Here is a 17,765-nt window from a genome sequence, read left to right as displayed (position 1 = left end):
GATAGCGCCGCCTATTGCGTAGGAGAATTTTTGCTCAATTCATATGATCATAGATCACTTTAGTTGCGGTGCGCGGAATCGTCTTAAATTATTTATTGCTATATTACATTATTACATTAGCTCGTTGTAATTGAATTGAATATAATCTAATTGAATGGTTGAACATTGGCTGTTACTGCCATCGGAAAACCATACTATTATGAGTAGCCCATGAAAACTAATGGAATAGTTCAATAATCTTTCTCACACACACGCGCACACGCACACACACACACACACACACACACACACACTTACACTTATGTGCAAATGTAAAAAGAATTGATTTCCTATGAACTCTGCGAGTAATAATGAACCTTTGCAAAGTGTACTAAACTGAGCTTGAAGTCCCAAGTTGTTTTAACCCAAGGAGTCTATGTACTCAACTAGACTATATGCACCAAAACTGAGCAAAGCCTCTCTTGCATGTCCATATAAAGAAACATTGTAGTTTTGGCTGTTTTGCCCCTTACAACTCTGCCTTCCATCTTATTTTTCAAGCTGTGTGCCCTGTTTGCAATTACAAGCAAGAATATCAAACTTCATAAAGTCTTTGAAGTATTTTTTCATCTTTATTCTGTCCAGTTTAAAAGGTACGGCACAAGAGAATAACATGATTTTAAATAAAAAGATGCACTCATTGTTTTGTAGCTTCAAAACACAGACAATATGAGATCACAACAGACAGATAATCTCCCTGGGGAATCCAAAATTGATCCCCTTAAATTGATAGCCTATAAAGTAAAGCCTAGATGTCTATAAGGCTGAAAAGAAAGACATGTTTTTTAAGTAAGGCCAAGATACATTTCAAAGGTGCTGCCTAATTAAGGGGCCAGTCATTTTTTAAATAAAAATGTAAGTCATGTACTGTAGAATTCTGTTTTCAAAAGCATAAGAGCAAAATCTAAATAAAGCACATAAAATAAAACAGTCAAATTTTCTCACAGCTGATACAGTATCACACTGTAACTGCTGTAATTGTCTGCAGTGTACTGGCACTGCACACCATTACAATTTGCAGATGATATTGCATTGTTTGGAGAGGCTACAGGCACCTACCTCTAGACACCCCTTCACACCTAGCTCTACCTCAAAATCAATTGTGAAAAACATACAAACAAATACTATCCTCGAGCAGCATATTTACTGCAGTGCAAAAATGTAGGAACATAGGTGGAAGACATCAGAGAATACCATTTCACTCCTTTAGGGTATTCACATTTTTCTGATTAATAGAAGCTGTATCATACAAGACAGCTAGGAGGTGAGTTTGTCTAGTAGGAGGTAGACCAAACAGACTCTCACCTTTCTCCTTCATGTTCACTTACTATCAATCAGAGCACTCGCATGGCTTATGTTTGCACGAGGACAGTTCACAGATTGAACCGCAGAGCCTTAGATTTAACAGCAAAGGTGCTTTGATGTGCAGTACTGTTCTACTGTTCTCAGGCTGATTTAGAGTTTTTGCAGTGTAAACATTGAACTTTACTATAGTTTACTTAAAAAAAGAACATAGAAATAATAGGGTAGTATTGGGGAGTGCAATGATATATAGCCTGTTACTGTGATGTAACATTGGTTGTTGTAAGACATACTGATTATTGTTATATCAGGATATAAACTTGTATGGCTGTAGATGATAATTCAGGCTTATAAAAAAGACTTTTAAAGCTGATTCATGTTGATTATTCTTGTTGACTAATTTACTAATTTCCGGCCTTTTATGTCATCTTGGACCAAATTCTGTTACCAAGTCCTTAAGACCTATACACAAGGTCCTCAATGCCCTACCAATCAATTTACATTTAGATGATCTGAAGATTGGGTTGGTTTTGTTCTGTGAAGGTGTATTGTGCTATTATTTTTTAGACCATATCACCCAGCCCTAATGATACTATGAATAACGTAAAGATAAGGTTATGTCATGGTACATCACTGTAACCGACTATGAACGATTCATTTGTATCTATTCAAATTGAGAGAACACTACTGCTATGATGAGATGTCCTTAGTCTAAACCCTCTGCTGATGGAATCAGAAAATGGTACATTTCAGAATATGTGTTTCCTTTGGAAAGATATTGTTAGCAACACATTACATATGTTGCATTTCAAATCTCAGAAGTTCTTTAAAGTTCATTGTACTCATCCTGGCCAGCTCCAGCTTCCAAATTTTTATACAGGATCAAATGATTATTTTGAAATACACATTGGGCAGGTTTCTTTTAAGTTCTCAATATGCAGGATATTTCTACAGGAAAAGTTAAATACTCAAGAGTGCATTCCATCAGTGGACACTCACTACCTAAGATGAATCTTTTATCAAGTTTTGTATGGAATTTGGAATAAATAAATTGCAAAACCAATGCAAGATTCTGTGCAAATTCTGCAGCCGTCCTGATAGGTGCCATATGGTGTTAACACTCAGCGTCCATGCTGCTGTTCACTGCACTGGAGTGGTCTTCTGAGGAGCTGAGGACACCCTGCGGTTCCTCGCTCAGTGGTTGGGGCTGCATCTGACTCGGCCACTCAGTCTTCTCCTGATCTTCATCTTTCTGCTCCCTGGAACACACCATGAGAGATTTATGAGAGGGCTTCCGAGATTCACAGCAGCACATTCATTTTGTACAAAAAGTAAGTCTATTAACATGGGTGATAAATAAATATGTGTGTACTCCAATGTTCATCATACATACTTCCTAGGATATTTACTAAATACGTTCACCATTATCCTGATTTAATCCTGAACTAAAAAAAAAACCCCACAACTGAACTTACTGATAAAGAAACCTTAAACTTTGAACATTGAACAAAAGTAAATCAACATATCATACCTTGAAACTAAAATCAATTATCTAACAATGACTACTGAAGTAGCTTTACCAGGCACAGGAGCTGTTGTCAGTTGGCTCACAAGGCCCTTTCCCAGAGAGAGGTGTGTGGTATGTGCCTGTCTGCCTGAGACCATCAGGCTCGGCGCCCTGCTCTGAGCAGCTCTGAGTTGGGACAGCCTCTCTTCCTGAGTCAGAGCTGCTCCTGGAGCCTGCCTCGCTGCCTGAGAGAGAACCACCTCCTGGCCCATCTGTCTCTCTGCCAGAGTCCGAACTGTGCCGACCATTCAGGCTGTCAGACGAACAGACCTTGCTGATAGGACTATCTGTGTTACCTGCAGAGTAGGGCACAAGCAGTGGTTTCAGCGAAACGCTGATCTGTGTTAGGAGAAAGTCGCTTAAAAGCCAACAGCATAAAAGTATAAAGGAAAAAAGTTTCTGGATAGGATGGAGAAATACAAATGCATGTGCACACAACATTCACTGACAGTAGGATTAGTTGTTGGAAAATGGGACTGAGGAGCAACTACATTATAAAGAATGGATGGGTAATCAAATTGTTAGTTGGGTACTAGTATTTGGAAGATTCTCCACAAGGCAGAGCTATTCTAGAGTGGTGCTTCACATTTGTGATCCTGTGTGCTTGTTTTAGCAGTCTTACAGTAATATAATGTTTGCCAGCTTCCACTATTAGTTAAAAGAACAGAAATCATATATGCTATGCATTAGCATATATAAATAGCCCTTAACACTGTAATTATTATCATCAAAAATAATGTATTTTCCCTGAATGGATAAATTAAAATGTGAACATGAAAAAACATAAATCTGTGGACCTGCAAATAAACAGTATCTTGTTACAAGCATATGATCAGCATAACACAGACTAAATATGCAAAAGTTATTTTGCTCAAACCTGCTTTCTGCTATTCTAAAACTGGCTTTTATCAATCGTCTGACCTGAAGCAGTATCACAGGCCTGCTTGCGTCTCCTCCTGAGAATCACTTCCAGTTCACTGTCCTTTTTAACAGGCAGCGTTTCCTGGAGTCCACGACTGGGACTCTTTTTCACCGTATCCTTAGAAGTCAAACAATAAAATTCCACATGACACACTCATGTTTCTGGCTCTCACTTTCACACCAGGATCATGCATTACCTATTTTCTCATGCAATCAATTTATTATTATAGGTAGGTATTATATTATATTAATAAGTAATATAAGTAGGGTGGCATGCAGGTTTCTGTGAGTGGATACGGAATGGATAAAATTAAGCCATTCATGGGCTAAAGTACCAGAATGCCTTTCAGCTCCTCCATGGCAGTTTCCTGCTGCTTCTCCTCAGTGGATGGGCTTTGCTGCTGAACACAAGGCCAGTAAAGACAGGACTGAGCTACTCTGACATGCCAGGACACTATGCTGCAGTACTGTAAGCAGTTTCAAACTGCAAAAGCCTAACACTTAGGTGTTCATCTTTTACCAGTTCAAAAACAGATTCAAAAACCATTTTTATATATGTATACTTTTTACTTTCATACTTATGCCATAACAGAAAGGGCTGAGGTTGCCTCTGCCATCGAAACTGTACAGATGGTAGCTATCATCATCCTGACCATGGGTCCAAATTATTGATTTTAACTCCTACAGCAACAGGGGGTGTGAGTGTTGTCATGGTGTCTCAGTGAATCAATGCCTTCAACACAGTTAATTTACTCTATCCTTATGAGATGTCCGCCATCAACAAGGCCTTGATAACTACACCATTCCTCAGGGAAAATGGCCAAATTAGCTTTTCCTGAATGGGGCTTTTTCAGTAGCATATCCTCAGAGAAAAGGAGATCAAGCCATTAACCCAGTGTTTCAATGCAATACCTTTGATACTCATAATCACTAATGCAATGTTTGCAAGCCATCTGACATATATGAAAATGCTGGGCTTACCTTGGTCCCAAATCTCTGCATATGATCCAGTAATTTCAGCAGATCACATAAAGTGCAGAACGGGCACAACATTAATAATCATTACAGCATACAACATGGAAAGCATTTTAAAAAGTAAACCACTGCTCCATTAATTAAATAGAAAATAATCCATTAACCAACAGAACATACTGAGATTCACCTTTGTGTCCTGTCCTTTCACAGGCCTGAGTACCACCCCATGTTTGATCCTTTCCATCATTTCATTGACAGCCTTTACTTTGACATCATCCACACCTTCAGTCACTGCACAGATAGGCACCAGCACTGATCAGATGAAAGCAATGCATGAAACAAGTGAGCTACATAGAAAGATTTGCCATTTGGACTGTTTTGGAGCCAAATGTGAAGTCACCTGGAGCCTGCTCCAATTTTGGGGAGCCTTTTCCAGCCTTGGAAGATTTCCTCATGATCGCGATGAGGGAGCTAGTATACAATAACGTGAGCATGATGAGAAGACCCAGAATGATGGATTCATGCCATCAAACAACCATTTTGGTGCAGCACATGCATGTTTAATGATTTACACCTGATTTTTGCAGTAGAACAAAATTATAGATAATTATAGTACAGAACAATTGCATATGAGAGGAGTAATTAAAAGCATTTGCTTTGCCTAACAAACTAAGAATACCAGCAAGCAGCTTGTGCATGGCATGGCTTTTGTGCAGTAAATGGGGCAGTACCTGAGGGGGTTGCAGCGAGATGGAGGGGGTGGGGGTGGAGGCGGGGGTGGTGGAGGGGGAGGGGGAGGGGGCTGGGGAGGAGGCGCAGGAGGCGGGGCAGTCCCTGCGGAGGTATCCAACGGTGAAACACTTTTCCTCTGAGACTCCTGCAGCTCTTGCACTACAGGAAACAGGGAAACATTATTACATTATGAGCTCTGCATTTGCTCTCAGGCATGGTGTTTCCCTTATTTTATGGCAGGATACATTTTACTGTCTCGGATGTTTTACTTTATCACTTTCAGATTGCAACTGATGCAGAATTCATAATAGCAGATAATGTGGAGGGAAGCGGGAGCTGAACCTGCACCCCTGGGGGGGGGGGGGGTACAGCCCAGCAGGATGTGAGCTCACCTCTGCTCTCCAAAGCACTGCTTTTCTTCGCCTCCTCGTGCAGTCGTTCCTCAGTGTCTCTCTTCTCCTCTTCCAGGAGATCCAGCTGTTGCTGCAGCTGCGCCAGCTGCTTCTGCGAGGCACACTTTTCCAGCTCAGACTCCAGAACCTTCACCTGCAGGGTGATAGAGAGAGAGAGATAAGCATTCAGCAATTGGGATGAAAGACTGGGTAGAGAATCATCATTTCCCTCTTTTAGCTCCATACAGTCTGTTTTATAATTACTTCCCATTTAAATGGCAGATCCCTAAATGAAAGAATGTCAACCATTGCAATATAATTAACCAAAGCCCGCCACAATCAGAATTTAAATGCAGCTTGTTTAGACAGTTGGTTGCTATGTAACCTAGCACAAATCACATGATTTTTAGGTGAATAAACAAATGTCTAATTTCACATTAAAAACTACCCCCATATTGCAGCATACATGGAAAATTTCTCTTTGCAAGTTGTCCCTTATAAACCAAGTAATGAGCTAACAATGCCCCAAATTTATATTCAGGTCCTGGGTAGCAGCAGATCTGGCCATTGATTGATGACCCACCAGCTCTGCTTCCCCTTGAACTCAGCTGCATGGTGAAGTAGTTCTGTCAGTTGGTCTGCAACATGTTAATTACTGTCAGCATTTTGGCAGTGCATGAATCCTGATCTGGGAACAGCTGAGTCATCGCTCATCCACGCCAGTAAGCTGGCATAGCTAGCATGTGCATATGTTTTAAAGAGGAATGAAATATAAGTCATGATGAGCATCTGAAAATGCTGAAAGTGTGACCGGAACATTGGCTTTGGTTTGTACTCCTTAATCTTATCTGAGAACTGCTAAGCCCTACTGGGTTTCTCTTCAGAGGTACTGGAACTGTAGTTAATGTAGTACTGCTGTGCAGACAAAGCCAGCTTTACCCTAAAACATCACCAAGCATTTGCATCAGTTTATCAGCCACATGATTATTCAAATGAATGCATGGTGTATGCCTCTCTTTTTGGCACTGAAGGTAAGTGCTGGGATGGTGTACCTTCTCTTGGTGCTGCAGCCGTTCCTGTTCCAGCGTTTTGGTCATGTTAGCCACATCCTCCAGAGCTTTGAGCAGCTGAACGCTGGGGTCCATCTGCTGCAGGAGAATCATGCTCTGCCTGTTGGCCTCTTTCTGCTTCACCAGCATCTACAGGGGGGCAATGAGGCCATTGCTTACCCTCGTGGGAATACTTTTGAACTCAGAAACGTAAAAACAAAACAAAACTCATTTTACATACTGTTACATACTGTTTTGGTTTTGGTAGCTTATTAATTAGTATCATTCATTGCATATTAATTCAGAGGACACATGGTAATGAGACCAGCACTGCTCCTGTAAACAGAACATGCATACACATAAATAAGATGCAAATCCTGGCAGCTGATACTTTAAATTCTTTACCATGTGTTCTTAAAATAATAATGATCTGCAAATTTCTTTCAGAAATAGGACACACTGAATGTGCTTTGATGAATAATTAGGACGATTATTTAGTAAAGTTTGTATTGACCATAAGTGATATTACATATGGGGTGTATATTGATAGTCTGGACAGACAAAATACCTCATGTGCATATGTCTCTGCTTTCTGCCTCAAGTTGTGCTCCAGATCCAGCTGCTCCTTCAGGCCCTCATATTCTTGAGTAGCCATCATGGACACTGGGCAGAAACACATGTTCTTAGTGAGAACCTCAACTGTCCAGAGGTGACAGCCCCTCAAGTCTTTCTTATGGACAAAACACCTGGAATGTCACAGCTGCACTGTTTATGGGGTGTCAGAGGGAGATCATCTCCCTAGACGTAGCTAAGGCATTTCCTGTACTGCAACTCCATTTGATAATTTGATCAGGGGGTCAGAAGTGCATGGGTTAGGGAAGGACTTGGCCGGATGCCAGTTGCACCTCAACAAAACCAGGGATGATGTCATACACACAGTTGCATGGATGTGGTTCCACAAAAGAAATTAACAGACCACATATCTGCTAGCAGTTCATCAAAACTTCATTAGAACATGTCTGAGGTCACCAGCTGCCATTGAGCAGTATCTCATGACGGGGAGGTGAGGGGGTTGGGGGGTATCATGGCAACACTCACCTCTGTTGAATCTCTTGATGGTCTTACTTTGCTGCTCAATTGTTTTATGAAGCTCCTTCATCTCTGCTTGCTCTTTTACAGTCTGAAAAACAGGAAATAACGATTATATGTAAAAGCATTAGCTACATAAAGAAACAGAGTCAGGTGAAGTTAAAAATGTATTTAAAAAATGTAAAGAATCTCATTAGGATAGTCCACTAACTGCCCCATAATGGAACAGATGCTGTAGGTTACTATGATGTTTCTTTAATTCATTTGTTATGAAAAAGGTTCATGTATGTAGTGCATACCCAACTCCCTATCCACAGTTCTGCTAAACCTGAGCAAGTTCATTCTCCTGCAGTGACTAAACAAATCGGTACACCACTTACAAGTGCTGTCAGCTCCTCGAGCTGTCTCTGCTGCTCCTGCAACTGACAAGCTAACTGCTTCTTTTCCTCCAGCAAAGTGTTCACAGTTTCTTGAAGATCTACAGAAAAAACTATGCTTTAAAGGTCATGCAGTGGTAGGCAGTAGTTATGTCCTCAGACATTTATTCTCCTAACAGCATACAGACCTTTCAATACTAGCCTACCTTTGACCTGCCGTTGGTACTGGGCATAAGGATCTGGGCTGTGCTCCTGAGGATCTGCCTCCTCCTCCAGGGAGATGCAGTCAGAGATGCTGGGCAAGAGTTCGTCGAGGCATGGCCGAGATGACAGGCTCAGGTACTTGAGCTTCCTGTTCTCACAGTTCAGCTAGGGATGTGCACAATAGCATTAAATGGTCTGCAAATTCAGGCCAAACTCTCAACATATGCTGTGTAGCAATTAATTTTTTTAAGTACAACCTGAACAACTTATTGTGTTATTGAACCAAAGTGCATTTCTGTTTTATGCAAACTCCATTATATTTACGGAGAGTACGTCCGAAACCTAAAACCATAGAAAGTGATTATTTGTGGTAAACAGGCTTTTGGGCTCAGGATGTAGTAAAAACCAATTACATTACCTTAGTTGCCAGGGCCTCAGCATTTTCTCGACATGACTTCTCGATCTCAAGCTGCGTTTGCAACACACTCACCTCCTCAATCACCATTTGGGAAACTAGACAAAATGAAAGTAGATTTAACAGCAGTTTATTTTCAAACAAATGGCTGTGGCTTTGCCACGTTAGACACAAATTATGCATATTTTTGTAACAAAATTTCAAATTTGTTTCTAAGTATATTACTGATTTATTTCATGCAAGAAAAGAAAGACAAAGAAGATGCCATGTTTAAGATATAACTTATATTAAATAGGTAAATGAAACATAACATCTCTAGAATTGTTAAAATATGATAAAAATGTCAGAGTGAGTTTTATTTTCACCAGCATGTAAGCAGAAACCACACAGAAGCTTATCTGTTACACGTTCACAATGGATGCTCATTCAACAATTTTGACAGCACTAATACTGTTGCTGTTACAGAACCCCACTACAGTAACTCTACACTCCATGGAGACCTTTTAAAGGGGGATCAGGTGTCATAGCAAGTTCACGTACAAGTGCCTGTTCAGCAAAGTTCCACTCCTGCTCTTGTCGACCATACTGCACTGAACTTACCATTCATATATCTAACTTTCAATCACAGTGCACTGAGTAATGCACTGAGAAACTACAAATAAATACTTTCTCTGTAGGATAGGGTTATATTAGAATGTGTACATCTGTGATGATATTGATGCTCTGGTCAATAATAGATTTGTGACTCCACTTCCCAGAGGAATGAATAAAGATGAAAGGTACTCTAAGTAATCCATTTCTTGACAAAGCAGCTGTTGAATAATACATAAAGGATGCTCTTGTTAGCATACAATCAGACTGGACGCATCATCTATAGTACATCTATGAGACTACAAGTTTTCAACCCTAGAAACAGTGAAATGTCAGTAACAAAACACATTGAATTCATGATTTGCATTTACAAAATGAGACAATGTGAGATAATATAGAAGTAAATAAAACCTGTTGACAAAAGCATTGAAATAAGCAGATGTATTAGATTGTACTAAACAGTATTAAAGTAATATGATGTAATATAATAATAATGTGTAATATGATTCCAGTGATATAAAGCAGATACTTGTTTAATGAATGCCAAAGATGTCAACTACCCAGTTGCGTAATCTCAGAGCATCAAAAGACTTTAGACAGATGTGCTGCAGTAACTTCTTACAGCACCTTTGAGTGTGGCTGTGTTCCTCATGTCAGAGGATTTCAGCACTGGTTTTAGAAGAGGGTGAATAGAAGTTGAACTCAAGTTAATTCTATCACCTTATTTAGCACCTTTCCCTGTTAAGACAGACTTAAATAAGCACACCCTGATGTGCCATAAAACAAACGTACATCTACTAGGGGTAACTCTGGGTCTACCCCATCCAAAGGGGCAATTCACTCAGGAACAATGGACAGATGATTGTCTTCTTCTGTATTCCAAACCAACTGAACTGCTGGTGCTGCCTTGCTCCAAAATTGACACTACCATGCACTTGGCCCATACATATCCTTTTGGTAGCCATCTAGGCTACAATACAATCGAGCAGTTGCAGGAGCACTTCCGCTGCCCTTCTCTGGATGTTGAGGTATATAATTTCTGCCAGTGCTTCACCATCTGTCAGTGGGCCTTGCCCTGCAAGCCACCACCCTCTCTCCTCACACCGCTCCCTATCATTGAAGTGCCCTTTGAGCAGATTGGCATGGACATCATTGGGCTACTGCCATGTTCAGCCTGGGGCCATGAATACATCCTAGTCATTGTAGATTACACAACCCGCAACCCTGAAGCAATTGCTCTCCAGAAGCCCACCTCTAAAAACAGCCCATGAGCTATTTCTGTTAAGAAGCCAGGTTGGCATACCCAAGGAAATTCTCACAGACCAGGGTACCTGTTTTGTGTCTCAACTGATGGCAGACTTATGTAGGTTACTGCAGATTAAACAAATCCTCCACCTCAGTCTATCAACCTGAGACAGACAGGCTGGTGAAGCGTTTCAGTCAATTCTTGAAATGAATGCTGTGGATGGTGGAGACCGAGGAGGCACACAACTGGGATTTCCTTATGGGTCGTTTGCAGTGCAGGAATTTCCTCAGTCCTCCTCCATGTTTGCCCCATTTGAGCTGCTGTTCAGACGACAGCCACAGAAACTGTTGGATATAGCCAAGGAGTTGGAAATAGCAAAGGAGGCCTGGGAATGACACCTCCCCCTCATATTGGGGGAAGCCCCTGTCTCATGGTAGAAAAGATGAGCCCTGTCACTTTCTGGGTCTCCCAGCGAGGACAGAGGATGACAGAGAAAGTCTATCACATCAACCTGTTTAAGAGGTGGGTTGAGCCTCTCCTAGTCCCTCCTTTATGTCTGCCTCTGGCCAACCTTCTACAGCACCACATTCAACTGTCAGGCATTGGCCCTATTATGTCCCTGGGACCCAGTATCAGACAATGGAGGAGGTAGAAAAGATATGATAGATGGGAATCATCAAATAATTTTCCAGCCATTGTTCAGGTCCTATAATTGTACTGCTCACGCCTAATGATTGGCTCTGCTTTTGCAATGACTTGCAATGAGACTAAACAAGGTCTCTGAATTTGTCACATATCCCATGCCCCAAGTGGATGATCTTATTAAATGCCTAGGAAGATTAGATTTTGTCTCCACCTTAGATCTCACAATGGGTATTGGCAGGCGCCCCTCTTGACAGAAGACTGGCCAAAAACAGCCTTCTACACCCCCCAATGGCCTGTGGCAATACCAGGTCCTCCCTTTTGGGCTTTATGGGGTTCCAACAACTTTCCAGCAACTGATGGGCATCATTCTGCCATCCCTTCATTACTGTGTAGTGGCATATTTGGATAAAGTCGTAGTCTACTTTGGCAAACTGGGCAGAGCATCTGGTCCAACTCTGGAAGGTGGTAGACACACTATAAGGGGCAGGGCACACTGGCAGCCCCAACAAATGTCACTTGGGGCTAGAGAGAGCACAGTAACTTGGGTACAGGATTAGACAGGGCCTTCTGAGGTCTCAGGAGAAACAATTTGAGGGTATTAATTTCTCAAGACATTCACCAAGCCAGGTTAGCTGGGTATTATAGGTGGTTTGTCTCTAACTTCCCATCTGTAGCCACCATTTTTCGGATTTCCCAAGAAAGGGACAGTCGGACAAGGTCCAATGAAGTGCCCATTGGAGACCACTTTGTAGGAGCTGAAAAAAGCCTTAACTTCAAGCCTGGTCCTGGCAAACCCAGATTTCCAACAGCCCTGTGTCCTCCAGACTAATGCATCAGTAATGGGTCTGGGGTCCATCCTGTCTCAACAGGTGAATAATCAGGAGCATCCTAGGATTTTATTAGACATAAACCCTCCTCCGCAAAGCAACACTATGCAGCGGTGGAACAGGAAGCACTCATCATCAAGAGCAGTGGAGAATCTCTGCTACTACCTCACTGCTGAGCTGGCTCCCAACACCAGATTACCAACAGTATCTCTTGACAGCACTCTCTAGAGACAGGTATCCCTGATGCCCTCAGTCTGGCACAAAGGGGGAGGGATGGGATGCAGAGCCTCATGGAGGATGATTGCCAATGCTGAAATGCCACTCTTACACAAAGCAGGACCAAAACAAATGCGCGAATGCTAGAGGTGGGGCCAACACCAATCATTGGTAGCTGAAGGGTGATCATTTTATTAGGCATCCGCCACTGGAAAATGCAAGACAGAAGAATAAAAGTGGCTCGTGAGCAACACGCAATCATAAATGGATGTACAAAAATGCAACAGAGTGGAATTTTTTTCTTTAAACATCACTTTGCAAGCATTTTCAATATTTTATCTGAAGTACACTGTTCAAGGTGTCTCTGGTGAGTTTAATTAAAACCAACAAGACTGGTCACCATTTAAACAACCATGACAATGGTTCATTTAAAAATGTACGGAAATTGAGTGAGATGAGTCAGAGGGAGATATGCAAAATTGGTGAGGTGAGTCAGCTGCTGATGCAAGACCCAGCTGGACTGGGTCCAGCTGGCCCAAACAAAGCACCCCACCCCATCAGACACAGACCCTGCTCATTTAGCTTCCTAATGACTGTCTGAGAGAACTCAGCTCCAGGCCTGGCTCTTGTGGGAAGATTCTAGGTCAGCAATTGCTTTGACCTGTCTGAGAAAAAATACAGCAAACTGGGACTAAAATAGGAAATTGCAGCCTAGCAGGACTTTTCCAGGTTGGATTCAAATGTATCACTTCAAAGAGACACTTGACTGTCTCTTCTCACTTGTGTCTTATTAAGCTATTAGTGGTTGAAAGTATTATGCTTTTTGGTTATAGCAGTTAAGCTCTGCTGATAAATGTTAATGCTCATAACTGTGCAATTTTGATTGCAACTGCAACCTTACTTGTAATCCAATCTTTTAATTTTTCATCTATTCTAAGCCATCTCCCCAACGAGCCTAAGATCAAACAATTGTTCTTAATGTTTATGCTTTTTCCCCTTTTTTATTTGCATTATGAATAAAAATAGCAGCATTTTACTGTGCAAGTGGAGAGGTAAATATAACTAAGGCTTACTAAAGCATCTCAGAGAAAGTGGTGGTAAGCAACTGTTTAGCCAGACACAGATCCAGTGCTTCCCAGATACTCTGCAGTAGTTTCCCCATGGCAGCCAATCAACAAATAGAACTCCCACCAATCATGTGCAACCAGCACAGTACCACTGTCCTTTATGTCAGCAACTAGGCCAAACTGCACTGACATTTGCAGAGTCATGTTAAGAACCGATGATAGCAATGCCAATTGTTAAGTGCAATTTATGGCTTAATGAACTGACCTCCTGCATGACATTTCAAAGGTATCATGGAAATGAAAATTGCTTTTCTGCACATACACAAACAGGTCAAGGTGAAATGTCTAGAATTCATTTTCAACATCATTTATAGGGTGTTAAATATTAAAAATGGCTCTATAGATAAAAACGACTAAGAATGACAATAGAGACACAATTAATTCATTATTTTTTTAAGAGTCGATAATTAATAATTGGTCATTTTAATTATTCAGAAAAATACATTACACAGATGAGTCTGTTAATCCTCTCCTGTGGGATGATGATAATTCCAAGAGACATTCTTGATTGATTTCAGAAAAGTATGGCACTTCACCTGACTGCTATGAGACCTATTGATCCATAAAATACCTCATGAGCCAGTTATATATACGTTAACAAGAAAAACCTAATGTTTCAACTCAAATTATATTCTTAAACAGATATTCTAGCAATACAGTTACTTCTTTACCATGGCAGTGTTTTTTCAGTTCAAGTAACTTCCAAACTTCAATAGTGTCATGTTGAAGCAAAAAAAATAGGAATGAGAAATGGACATGAAGAATGGACATCTAAATGAACATGAGGAATGGACATATAAATGTCAAATACAAACTCACACTATTATAGATAAAAATACCAGAGCCAGCCAAAGCTAACAGACAGGTTACCTTAAATTTTTCTTAACATATGTAAACCCTTAAATTAAAGTCAGAACGTCTGTCTACAAACATGTACACCAATTCACACCACATTTAATCGTGCAAAGCAGTTCTACACAGAAAAACAGAAAAAAAGAAAACAGGGTACATGTAAGTTAGCAAAACCAAATACGACATTGAATGTAAAAATGGCAAATTTCTCACCCGACACTAATCCAAAAGAGAATTCTTACAGTGTAATGTGAATGTGAGTATAGTTTCTTACAAAGTGCTAAGTAGACTAAGAAACATCACGAAACAAAACTCCATCTATAGGATTGGCTCCAAGTAGACATAGTGACTGAGATGCCACTTTACACCTGGGAATAATATAGTCATTCATTCAGAGGACAGCTTGGAGGCAGGGTCATAATGAGATGCGCTAAGGAGGAGGTGTTATAAAACAAGAAAGGAATGTATCACATCAGAAGGAACATACAATTAATGGAATGTATACCCAGGACAATGTTAAAAGCAAGCAAATGTAAGGTCTGGATCAGATTAGAAAAGAGAGCAGTTTTGTTCCTACATAAGTGTGTTTTATTTACCTCTGCAACATCACATAGAATTTATCTATACCTACCTAACATTGATAACGCTGCCAACCTTTAAACTTATCTGGCTTACAAATGTTGCCTACAGCATACCACTGGCATCAAGCAACTGCACTCACCTCTCCTGATGTGCTTTAGTTGTCTTTCAGCTTCATCCCTCTCTTCAGTAAGTCTCATGCACTGAGGAATTTAAAGGGATTGCTGGCATCACACACTATAAGTGCCTATTAGTCTACACACTGATAGTCAGGTTGAATAACAAGTGTAAAACAAATAGACATCAATAAGAATAAAGTGTCTTTAAGAAAAGCTGAAAAGGTATTGTTCTGTCAGTGAACGCTATAACACAACTGAACTGAGGGATAAATCAGCAGGGGCAATTTCAAGATGTTTGGGGGAAATGAGCACTTTCTGTCTAAAACACGTAGAACAATGAGTTGGGGTTTTTTACAAAACAATAGATATTTTTTAAACATTTGTCCAATGAATCTCCTTTGAACCTTATGTGAACGGCACCCCTACATACAGAATAGCCTATATACCATGTATTATTATTCACGAGAGACAAAAATGTTATTCTAAGAACGTTCGAAATCAATAATCCTGTGAAACGAAGTTTCAAACGAAAGTGATGGGGGTCGTGCATACAATTTAGATAAATCGCCTGGCCCGCCTTCGCCTTTTCGAATGAGCTGACAAGCACTGCATTAAGCCTAGAGCGCTTCTTAAAAAAAAATAGAATTTGAAGGTATCGAGGGTGCGAATCAACTTTTTGTCTGGGTATAGGTCTAGATCAGTACAGCAAAATGCGGAAATCTGCGCATTAAATCAAATAATGCTCATGCAAGGGGGCAGCTGCAAAAGGGTGTCACCGTGTGCCGAATAAATCAAAATGCCGGTTAGCTTACTCAGCCAGGGGCCTACAGGCTAAAAAGAAAGTCAGTATTGCGCTGAAGCTCTTTTATGTGTGAACAACGTAATTCTAAACACGGTTAGGGCGAGGTGCTGACATATTATTGCAGCTAAGCATCCCTTACCTCAGTTTTCACTTTCTGAGCCTCTCCCTCTTCCTCTCCACTGGTCTCCATCAGCACTGAAAAGACGAACAAGATAGCACAACGCACGATATACTGCTGATCTATTACGACAGAATATTTTTCCTTTCATAAACTTGCCAACTTAATAAGCCATGTTTAATACAACAATTTTAAATGCGTGCCAAAAATATTACCATTGCCGGCAGACAACCGACTTGCATCCATAGCCCTTTGGCAGACAGCGCACACCCGCGAGATTGAGAACCCCCTCCTCACTGTCTGGAATGGATGCGCACGCAACCTCAAGTCGAGTGCGTTTTGGGCTGCGGCCCATTCAACGCTGGAGGCTAAAACGACAATGCAAAGCACCACCGCTCCAGCCTATTGGATACAACTTAACAGATCAGTTCATTTATTAGTTTCTAGTCAGTGATGTTATAAAATAAAAATTAAGTTTAAAGAGTAAAATTACTTAACATAAAGTAGCCATCCGTATATATTCATATTTATATTATCTTTGTTTATAGAAATATTATTTATTGAAATAACTTGTTCGCATTCAGGCATAATAATAAAAAGCAGTTAATCCTTTTTCATAAAAACTACATTCACAGAGACTCTAAATGTAGGTAGGGCATCAACAATTAACATCTAAAAACTAACGATCACTAATATTCACCATAGAGGATTAAAATACAGAGAAATCTTGAAAAAATGACCATTTATTATGACCATTTAAGAAATAACTTTGTGTACACCTCTTTTCACTATTAAACAGTCAGAAGGATATATATATTTAATAAAAATGGTTCATGACAATAATCAAAATAATTTAGACATTCAAATACTCAAATCATGATTCTGATATGAATTTAAAGTTGGACATGTTCGTTAAGAAGTGAGGAATTCAAGTAACAATCTACATTTCCTCATCTTCACATACTCACACACTGACCCTAAAAGAAGGATATGCAGAAATTCAAACATCAGTGACAACAGCCAAAACAAACAAAAACATTTTAAACATTAGCTGCAAAAAGCTGCAATGGTTATTAGACCTACAACAACCTCCAGGCCATAAAAGCCAAGCAATACAACTTTGAGGATAATTTCAAGATGCTAAACAAAAGTCTGTATTTGCACATAGCACTGTATAGGGTACAGGGCAACAACACAAAAAATTAGCACCAAGGAGCCATCACACACTTTTCCCTTCTGACCTGTAAAGGACTATTTGAATCTTTTAGTGACCTATTAAAGCCAAAATGGCAACAACATATTTAGAATATTTACTTGGAATTAGATTAATGTCAAGAATTTGCTATAGTGTCCATAAAAGAGTCTGAGGCTTTCAAGACCAAGGTAGAGCAGCAACAGAACAATGTCCAGTATAAGATATGGCTGAGGGTATGGGAGCAACACACCTACAGGAGTAAGTGCAAAAAGGTACAAAAATGTAAGTCAGAGCACTGCATTTTTTAACTAGCATAAAAGTTTCAAGTTTCAAGTTTGGTTTATTTGTCACATACATAGTCATACACAGTATAACTCGCAGTGAAA

At 40.3% G+C, this 17,765-nt stretch overlaps 1 protein-coding gene across 2 annotated transcripts; it reads right to left on the bottom strand.

Moving 5' to 3' along the window:
* Nucleotides 1-584: 584 nt before the first annotated feature.
* On the bottom strand, nt 585-16,474 carry shtn3 (shootin 3). 2 transcript variants are annotated; one of them, XM_035531953.2, is made up of 18 exons: nt 16,400-16,474; nt 16,206-16,261; nt 15,288-15,348; nt 9,066-9,160; nt 8,650-8,812; nt 8,447-8,544; nt 8,076-8,157; nt 7,546-7,640; nt 6,981-7,127; nt 5,929-6,082; nt 5,536-5,695; nt 5,205-5,275; nt 4,992-5,095; nt 4,811-4,825; nt 4,165-4,230; nt 3,830-3,947; nt 2,922-3,204; nt 585-2,600 (listed from the first exon to the last, which is right to left on the bottom strand). In XM_035531953.2, exons 1-18 carry the CDS (start codon nt 16,428-16,430, stop codon nt 2,456-2,458), a joined length of 1,944 nt encoding a protein of 647 aa, XP_035387846.1. In that variant the 5' UTR covers nt 16,431-16,474; the 3' UTR covers nt 585-2,455. The 2 variants fall into 2 exon arrangements, with proteins under 2 accessions (XP_035387846.1, XP_035387847.1); XM_035531954.2 differs by having other exon boundaries at nt 4,165-4,227.
* Nucleotides 16,475-17,765: the final 1,291 nt, after the last annotated feature.

This window comes from Electrophorus electricus, chromosome 16, assembly GCF_041902795.1.
Source record: "Electrophorus electricus isolate QZ-2024a chromosome 16, ASM4190279v1, whole genome shotgun sequence".
Lineage (NCBI taxonomy): Eukaryota > Metazoa > Chordata > Actinopteri > Gymnotiformes > Gymnotidae > Electrophorus > Electrophorus electricus.
The sequence above is the reverse complement of the archived record's forward strand: the minus strand, read 5'-3'. Positions and strand labels throughout refer to the sequence as shown.